At 48.5% G+C, this 10,677-nt stretch overlaps 1 protein-coding gene across 1 annotated transcript; it reads left to right on the plus strand.

Annotated features, from left to right (window-relative positions):
* Nucleotides 1–22: 22 nt before the first annotated feature.
* On the plus strand, nt 23–10,340 carry LOC144648026 (neurexin-4-like). Its single transcript, XM_078507677.1, has 4 exons — nt 23–59; nt 7,488–7,747; nt 8,641–8,752; nt 9,730–10,340. Exons 1-4 carry the CDS (start codon nt 23–25, stop codon nt 10,338–10,340), a joined length of 1,020 nt encoding a protein of 339 aa, XP_078363803.1.
* Nucleotides 10,341–10,677: the final 337 nt, after the last annotated feature.

A 10,677-nucleotide genomic window follows, 5' to 3' on the forward strand; every position in this document is an offset into this window, starting at 1 on the left:
GTCCTCTCGTGGCACAACGAACATGACGAAATTCTCTTGTATTTTTGATAATCCAGAAGGTATTTTCAACTAAAGAAATTCAAACAAAGGTTCACAACAAACAACCAAAGAGTAATTATCATTTTTTCCTTTCATAAAATGCTTGTTATTTCCTAGCATTATACTGCTTTTGAAATGTTCTCGCTACTTGTTTCATTTGTTTAATTGTTTTTTCCTCTGGTACAGTAACATTGGGGTGGGGACATTTTCTTGTTGATTTTTTTTCTATTTCAACTAAATGACCTCTCATGGCACTACGAACATGATGAAATTCCCTTTTTTTTCTGATAATCCAGGAGGCATTTTTAACTTAACAAATTCAAACAAAGGTTCAGAAAAAAACAACAAATTAGTTATTAATCTTTAATCATGTTTTCCTGTCAATCGACATACAATGCTAGTTATTTCCTAGTTCCCTTATTCATAATTTACACGGTCGAAAGTTTAACTTCTTTCAAAACAGCCCACCGAAGTTTTTATTGATATATATATGGAGTTTATACCACGGACAAGTGCTAAGTGAAAAAGAAACGAACATGATTAGAAGTACAGCCATCTTCCAAGTAAAGTTAACTTTACTATTTCTCCTTTCAAGAACACAATCTGTCGAAGCTGGTAAGTTAAATGTAGTGTGTTGTATTTTAGTCTTTCTAAGGGATGTTTGTGATACTATATACATAAATAAGCACATGTCTTCGGAACGTTTACAGAATACAAGTTTTTCGCAACTCGCAAGTGAACGAAAGGGAGTGTTCTCTTCGTCTGAATGTATCTCGCTTTATACTACTTCTGCTACTTTATGCTTCTACTACTTGAAATCCAATGTAATTTAATATATTGGAAATCAACTTATAGTGGCCTGGCCTTGCTTAACGCACTGTTCTATTCATGAAAGTTTTTAAAAAGTGGTGTGGCTATGAATGAGTAGTAAGAAAAATGGCCTATACCCTGACAAAGTCGGCCGGGCCGACGTTTTCATGTTAGCAGTGTTATTTAGAGGAAGATCTTATAAAAACCATCGATAAAGATTTATTTACATCTTGGAGAATGGATTTATTTATGCTTTTGGGCGAAAAACAGAAAAATGCCGCAAAATAAATAACAGGCAAACCGAAAGCGAACCGCAACGAGAAAACAACCCACAAAACCAGAGAAGCCTTTATCAAGAAACTAAAATGGATCCAAATGACGACAAAATTCGTATCCATTACATCATGAACAGATGTCAACCCTCACAACCCCTCACAACCCTCACAACCCTCACAACGCCCACAACCCCCACAACCCTCACAACCCCCACAACCCCTCACAACCCCTACAACCCTCACAACCCTCAAAACCCCTCACAACCCTCACCACCCTCAAAACCCCTCACAACCCTCACAACCCTCACAACCCTCACAACCCCTCACAACCCTCACAACCCCTCAACCCCCCTCACAACCCTCACAACCCCCACAGCCCCCACAACCCTCACAACCCCTCACAACCCTCACAACCCTCACAACCCTCACAACCCTCACAACCCCTCACTACCCTCACAACGCCCACAACCCTCACAACCCTCACAACCCTCACAACGCCCACAACCCCCACAACCCTCACAACCCCCACAACCCTCACAACCCCCACAACCCCTCACAACCCTCACAACGCCCACAACCCTCACAACCCTCACAACCCTCACAACCCCCACAACAGTCACAACCCCTCACAACCCCTCACAACCCCCACAACCCCTCACAACCCTCACAACGCCCACAACCCTCACAACCCTCACAACCCTCACAACCCTCACAACCGTCACAACCCCTCACAACCCCCAAAACCCCTCACAACCCTCACAACCCTCACAACCCTCACAACCCCTCACAACCCCCACAACCCCTCACTACCCTCACAACGCCCACAACCCCTCACAACCCTCACAACCCTCACAACGCCCACAACCCCTCACAACCCTCACAACCCTCACAACCCTCACAACCCTCACAACCCTCACAACCCTCACAACCCTCACAACCCCTCACAACCCTCACAACCCTCACAACCCTCACAACGCCCACAACCCCTCACAACCCTCACAACCCTCACAACGCCCACAACCCCTCACAACCCTCACAACCCTCACAACCCTCACAACCCCTCACAACCCTCACAACCCTCACAACCCTCACAACGCCCACAACCCCTCACAACCCTCACAACCCTCACAACCCCCACAACCCCTCACAACCCTCACAACCCTCACAACCCTCACAACCCTCACAACCCTCACAACGCCCACAACCCCTCACAACCCTCACAACCCTCACAACCCCCACAACCCCTCACAACCCTCACAACCCCCACAACCCTCACAACCCCTCACAACCCTCACAACCCTCACAACCCCCACAACCCCTCACAACCCTCACAACCCTCACAACCCCCACAACCCCTCACAACCCTCACAACCCTCACAACCCCTCACAACCCCCACAACCCCTCACAACCCCTCACAACCCTCACAACGCCCACAACCCCTCACAACCCTCACAACCCTCACAACGCCCACAACCCCTCACAACCCTCACAACCCTCACAACCCCCACAACCCCTCACAACCCTCACAACCCTCACAACCCTCACAACCCTCACAACCCTCACAACCCTCACAACGCCCACAACCCCTCACAACCCCCACAACCCTCACAACCCCCACAACCCCTCACAACCCCTACAACCCTCACAACCCTCAAAACCCCTCACAACCCTCACAACCCTCAAAACCCCTCACAACCCTCACAACCCTCAAAACCCCTCACAACCCTCACAACCCCTCACAACCCCTACAACCCTCACAACCCTCACAACCCTCAAAACCCCTCACAACCCTCACAACCCTCAAAACCCCTCACAACCCTCACAACCCCTCACAACCCCCACAACCCTCACAACCCTCACAACCCTCACAACCCCCACAACCCTCACAACCCTCACAACCCCCACATTCCCCACAACCCTCAAAACCCCTCACAACCCTCACAACCCTCACAACCCCTCACAACCCTCACAACCCCCACAACCCTCACAACCCCCACAACCCCCACAACCCCTCACAACCGTCACAGCCCCTCACAACCCCTCACAACCCTCACAACCCTCACAACGCCCACAACCCCTCACAACCCTCACAACCCTCACAACGCCCACAACCCCTCACAACCCTCACAACCCTCACAACCCTCACAACCCTCACAACCCCCACAACCCCTCACAACCCTCACAACCCTCACAACCCTCACAACCCTCACAACGCCCACAACCCCTCACAACCCCCACAACCCTCACAACCCCCACAACCCCTCACAACCCCTACAACCCTCACAACCCTCAAAACCCCTCACAACCCTCACAACCCTCAAAACCCCTCACAACCCTCACAACCCCTCACAACCCTCACAACCCTCACAACCCTCACAACCCCCACAACCCTCACAACCCTCACAACCCTCACAACCCTCACAACCCCCACAACCCCCACAACCCTCACAACCCCCACAACCCTCACAACCCCCACAACCCTCACAACCCTCACAACCCCCACAACCCCCACAACCCTCACAACCCTCACAACCCTCACAACCCTCACAACCCTCACAACCCCCACATTCCCCACATTCCCCACAACCCTCACAACCCCCACATTCCCCACAACCCTCAAAACCCCTCACAACCCTCACAACCCCTCACAACCCTCACAACCCTCACAACCCTCACAACCCCCACAACCCTCACAACCCTCACAACCCTCACAACCCTCACAACCCCCACAACCCTCACAACCCTCACAACCCCCACATTCCCCACATTCCCCACAACCCTCACAACCCTCACAACGCCCACAACCCCTCACAACCCTCACAACCCTCACAACGCCCACAACCCCTCACAACCCTCACAACCCTCACAACCCCCACAACCCCTCACAACCCTCACAACCCTCACAACCCTCACAACCCCTCACAACCCTCACAACCCTCACAACCCTCACAACGCCCACAACCCCTCACAACCCCCACAACCCTCACAACCCCCACAACCCCTCACAACCCTCACAACCCCTCACAACCCCTCACAACCCTCACAACCCTCAAAACCCCTCACAACCCTCACAACCCCTCACAACCCTCACAACCCTCACAACCCTCACAACCCCCACAACCCTCACAACCCCCACAACCCCTCACAACCCTCACAACCCTCAAAACCCCTCACAACCCTCACAACCCTCAAAACCCCTCACAACCCTCACAACCCCTCACAACCCTCACAACCCTCACAACCCTCACAACCCCTCACAACCCCCACAACCCTCACAACCCCCACATTCCCCCACAACCCTCAAAACCCCTCACAACCCTCACAACCCTCACAACCCTCAAAACCCCTCACAACCCTCACAACCCTCACAACCCTCACAACCCTCACAACCCTCACAACCCTCACAACCCTCACAACCCTCACAACCCTCACAACCCCTCACAACCCTCACAACCCTCACAACCCTCACAACCCCTCACAACCCCTCACAACCCTCACAACCCTCACAACCCCTCACAACCCCCACAACACTCACAACCCTCACAACCCCTCACAGCCCCTCACAACCCTCACAACCCTCACAACCCCTCACAACCCCTCACAACCCTCACAACCCCTCACAACCCTCACAACCCTCACAACCCCTCACAACCCTCACAACCCTCACAACCCTCACAACCCCTCACAACCCTCACAACCCCCACAACCCCCACAACCCCCACAACCCCCACAACCCTCACAACCCCTCACAACCCTCACAATCCTCACAACCCTCACAACCCTCACAACCCCCACAACCCTCACAACCCCTGACAGCCCCTCACAACCCTCACAACCCCCACAACCACCACAACCCTCACAACCCCTCACAACCCTCACAACCCCCACAACCCCCACAACCCCCACAACCCCCACAACCCTCACAACCCCTCACAACCCTCACAACCCTCACAACCCTCACAACCCCTCACAACCCCCACAACCCTCACAACCCCCACAACCCCTCACAACCCTCACAACCCCCACAACCCTCACAACCCCCACAACCCCTCACAACCCTCACAACCCCCACAACCCCTCACAACCCTCACAACCCCTCACAACCCTCACAACCCTCACAACCCTCACAACCCTCACAACCCTCACAGCCCCTCACAACCCTCACAACCCCCACAACCCCCACAACCCTCACAACCCCTCACAACCCTCACAACCCCTCACAACCCTCACAACCCTCACAACCCTCACAACCCTCACAACCCTCACAGCCCCTCACAACCCTCACAACCCCCACAACCCCCACAACCCTCACAACCCTTCACAACCCTCACAACCCCCACAACCCCCACAACCCCCACAACCCCCACAACCCTCACAACCCCTCACAACCCTCACAACCCTCACAACCCTCACAACCCTCACAACCCTCACAACCCCTGACAGCCCCTCACAACCCTCACAACCCCCACAACCACCACATCCCTCACAACCCCTCACAACCCCCACAACCCCCACAACCCCCACAACCCTCACAACCCCTCACAACCCTCACAACCCCTCACAACCCCCACAACCCTCATAACCCCCACAACCCCTCACAACCCTCACAACCCTCACAACCCTCACAACGCCTCACAACCCTCACAACCCTCACAACCCTCACAACGCCCACAACCCTCACAACCCTCACAACCCTCACAACCCTCACAACCCTCACAACCCCTCACAACCCTCACAACCCCTCACAACCCTCACAACCCTCACAACCCCTACAACCCTCACAACCCTCACAACCCTCACAACCCCTCACAACCCTCACAACCCTCACAACCCTCACAACCCCTACAACCCTCACAACCCTCACAACCCTCACAACCATCACAACCCTCACAACCCCTCACAACCCTCACAACGCCCACAACCCTCACAACCCTTACAACCCTCACAACGCCCACAACCCCCACAACCCTCACAACCCCCACAACCCCTCACAACCCTCACAACCCTCAAAACCCCTCACAACCCTCACAACCCTCACAACCCCTCACAACCCTCACAACCCTCACAACCCCTCACAACCCTCACAACCCTCACAACCCCTCACAACCCCTCACAACCCTCACAACCCCTCACAACCCTCACAACCCTCACAACCCCTCACAACCCTCACAACCCTCACAACCCCTCACAACCCCTCACAACCCTCACAACCCCTCACAACCCTCACAACCCTCACAACCCTCACAACCCTCACAACCCCCACAACCCTCACAACCCCCACAACCCCCACAACCCTCACAACCCTCACAACCCCCACAACCCTCACAACCCTCACAACCCCCACATTCCCCACATTCCCCACAACCCTCACAACCCCCACATTCCCCACAACCCTCACAACCCCCACATTCCCCACAACCCCCACAACCACCACAACCCTCACAACCCCTCACAACCCTCACAACCATAACAAACCTTCAAATCTCGTACAAACAAGAACAAAAAAGAAAAATAAGCATTTACTCATCAGCCAATCACAGAGCATCTTACGAGAGGTGCGTACTAAGTGCGCTCTGTTCGGCACACTTTGAAGTTTGAAATAAACGATAGTAAATAACAAGGACGGATGATGATGATAATGGAATGAATGAACGGCAAATCCAAGGGTAATACATGTAGGTTTTAGCTTGAAGTAACGGGAATTTGAAAAAAAAAAAACAGCGTTCGAGTTGATGCGGGTCTCGCCGATATTATGTAAATTTGGCCAAAAAGGAAGCCGTATGTTGTGTCACGTTCGTTTGTGACAAGATTTAGAACGCAAATATTAAACTTTGAAGTTCATTCCTTTACTTAGTTCTCTTCTCAAAAACTCAGTTGCCTGTAAAAAGAAGAATCTAAATCGGATACTTTCGTGCGGCGGTGCTTTTACTACATGTATGAGTTGATGGCGTTATTCGAAAGGTTTCACGTTACTTTTATGGCATATGCAAATTTTGCCCACTTTTCCCACAGCCGGCCCTGGCGCCGCCGTAAAAAGCTGAAATTGTTTTCCTTCTTAAAAGCTGGGATTACAATTGATACCAGTTTCATTTAAGAAGTATTTAGGTTTTTAGACTTTTAATGCAAAATTCACAAGACAAAAGAGACACGCTCATTTCAAGCTAGACATTTCAAGTATTTTTACCTCTATTGACGTTGCCATAGTAACTAATTTTGATGTCAAAACAACCTAAAATTAATCATTGATACAAATTTGCGCTAAAAGTTTCCCTCCGCATTGCTGGTGTAGCCAAAGACGGGAGCGTTTTAACCAATACAAGCCACCTTAATAGCTTTTTCCTTTTCATCTTATTATCGTGCAGCCGACACCTGTTCCAGCTTTCCTCCGTTAATCCGTTTCGGTAAACTGGTTGCTGATCATGTGCTTGAGGGGCGTGTCATATCATCTGTTCACGTGGCAAGCGATCAGGAATGTCAAATGAAATGCATCCTTAGTAGACTGTGCGACAGCTTTAATCTTGGGCCCCAGACCTCCTCGAAGCATTACCCTTGTGAAGTACTGGATCGAAGGATAATCAGAAAGCAAACAAAGAGAAAGGGATGGAAATTTCGAGCAGGAAAGGTAAGAAGTAGTTTACCGTTGATAAAAGATTTAGCTTGTAAGTGGAACTCCTACACAAATACAGAGTTCAAAGCATGGGTGAAACCATTCTCGTCTCCAGAGCCGCTTGTTCCTGTAAGCCGACGAAGTCTGTGCACGAGAAACAAGTGGCTTTGGGGACACATGATTTAATTTTAGAGATTTTAAGAAAGGGAGTTTCAAATCTAGCTAATCAAAGTACACAAAAGGATTTTAAAAACAATTCATTTGATTGGCTGTTTCTTTTGCTAAAATCTATTCAACCAAATCATGTTTTCCCAGAACCACTTGTTTCTCTTGCACAGGCTTCGCTGGCTTAGAGGAACAAGCGGCTCTTACGACGAGAATGGGGTGAAACCGCAACGGCCAATTTTGGCTCGGTTGGCAGGGACTTATAAACGTCCGGTAAAAGATGACTCGTGGTCCTATCAAACTGCCAGGGACAACTATACTTCATATAAACAGACCTTCAGTTGCAGATGCATATTTTTCCCAAAAAGACAAAAAACAGAAACAGAAACAAACTATTTCCCTATTTGCGCTCCAAACTAAGAGTTAAATAGAAAAAAATTCTTTATCTTAGCAATTCGTCTGAGATAACAGCTTATAGGAGGGTCCTGAAGGGGTAAAATGGAAACTAGGATATGGGCAAATTTGCATTGGGAAAATGAGATTTGGGTCACTGGGACTGGGATTTGGTCACTAGGAGTGGGAATCACAGACTGAAAAACAATAGAACTGGGACTGGGATTTTGAAAACTTGGGAAAGCAATAGGATGGGAAATGGGATTTATACCCACCCTTCAGGACCCTCTAATAGATATTCTGTGAAAATCTCCTCGCGACTCATGCGCCATGTTTTCATTTTTTTCTAGTGCCAGGCCTCTCCTTGTCTGAACGGTGGCACCTGTTATACCGTGAACAGTGATGAACCACTCTGCGCCTGCGCAGGCAATTGGGAAGGTGCCACTTGTAATCAGTTGGCAGGTAAGTTGCCGAGCCTCGTGCCATCATAATTTCTATTTGAACTAGGCTTTGGTAGATTGTGCTAACATAATTTTAAGCATAATTTAGCAAAACGAGCATTATTTTAGTTTAGCACTGCTAGCATAATCCGAGCTTTTATGCGTTGAAAACAAAAGAAACCCATCATAGTTCTAGAATAATTCAGTTTATTTTAGGTCTGTGCTAAGGTCCATGGTCAAATTTGGTCCGGCAGACACCACGTCACCCTGTGCATATCTTAATTTTTATTTTTTTTAATTCTTAATTTTTTTTAATTTTTAATTTATTTTTATTTATTTATAGTTTTTTTCATAGTTGTCATTTATAGTTGTCATTTTCATAGTTGTCTTTATACCGAACTGAAGGCTTTGCCTGGATGGCATCTAAAACAAGTATATACAAGTAACTTTCTGACCCGGAATGTCCCGGATTCAGAACCCAGAAACGGTTGATTTGGATATCATTTGTTAATCATTTGGCTTTTCGAGATGCGCACATGCGTATTTGCGATGCTAAAGACTGTAAGACCGGAAGGTGGACTATATGAATGGTCATTAAAGTTAAAATTGGTAGAGTTAAGCTACTGGTAATCTTTATTTTCCTTTGAATCTAAGTAGCATAATTTCAGTGACAGAGGGCATAATTTTTAGAAAGTAGCATAATTTTGGCATAATTTCTCAAAAATATGAGCACTGCTAAAAGCATAATATGCTTTTTTTTCGAGCACAATCTACCAAAGCCTAATTTGAACTGGGGTACAAGAGGTAGGGGAGGGTAAAGGGGAGGTAAGATGTTAAGTGTGTCACCAAATTTCTTAATGTTATATTTGATATTTCGTGACGTAGACTGTTTCGCAGTCTATCAAAGCGGTGACGGTCATAAATTTGTTTTGTTCCAAATTTGGAAACAATCCATTCAACTGCAAATGAAATTTATTGGGTTTCCTTTTGTTTGCTTAGAAACATGTAGCGATTGGAGAGTGATAAACTCTTCAGCTCCGAGCGGCTTTTATGTCATCTCTCCCGGCTACCAAACCGGCGTGACACCTTTTACTGTCTACTGCAACATGACTGACAAGAATGGAGTTGGCGTGTCAGTCATCAGTCACGACAGCGAAGACAGGACATCTGTAAAAGGTTGTGATTCTCAGGGGTGTTATTCACGTGACATCAATTACCAAGGTGCCAGTCTCTTGCAACTGGAAAGCCTCGTTGCTGTGTCAGGCCAGTGCGAGCAGTTCATTAAGTATGAATGTAAAAGTTCCGTGATTTACTTTGGAGGTTCTGCGCACGGTTGGTGGGTGTCACGTGATGGGACAACGATGAATTATTGGGGAGGGGCAACACCCGGAAGCGGCAAATGCGCATGCGGAATGACCAACTCATGTGCTTTATCCGGTACGAGGTGCAACTGCGACAAGAACGACTTTGTGTTACGAGAGGACAGCGGTTATCTCACAGACAAGTCATCATTACCCGTCAGTCAGCTGAGGTTTGGTGACGCAGGGGAACCAGGTGAACAGGGATGGCACACTCTTGGAAAGCTGTACTGTTATGGCTTCCCGGTATAATCGAATCAATACTAATTAACATTAATTAACGTCACGTTTTGCACGTTTTGCACGTTTTCATTAATCAAACTACTCGTATGTTGGTATCGTCGACACCAAAATAACAGCCGATATATAGGCTGCGGTCACATCTACGACGTAACTAAAGTTTAACGTTAACGCCATACCTAACTGTAGTTAGTGCTTTCGGGCGACTTTGCGGTCACACCAATGCAGTTAACTACGGTTAGTGCTGATTAGCCTTTGGATAATTTCGAATTAAAATTAAATCATGACAACCCTTGTTGTTGATTCGTTAAATGTAAAACTATAGTTAAGACGGGGATATCTATAGTTA

The sequence above is a fragment of the Oculina patagonica genome, chromosome 4 (assembly GCF_052425735.1).
Source record: "Oculina patagonica isolate OP01 chromosome 4, crgOcupat, whole genome shotgun sequence".
NCBI lineage: Eukaryota > Metazoa > Cnidaria > Anthozoa > Scleractinia > Oculinidae > Oculina > Oculina patagonica.

Bases quoted from the DNA above. Each gene is read 5' to 3' on its own strand.
- LOC144648026 (XM_078507677.1), top strand. From the start codon at position 23: ATGACGAAATTCTCTTGTATTTTTGATAATCCAGAAG. The intron at 7,748-8,640 runs GTAAGAAGTAGT...ATTTTTTTCTAG, and splicing joins GGAAATTTCGAGCAGGAAAG to TGCCAGGCCTCTCCTTGTCT. The intron at 8,753-9,729 runs GTAAGTTGCCGA...TTGTTTGCTTAG, and splicing joins CACTTGTAATCAGTTGGCAG to AAACATGTAGCGATTGGAGA.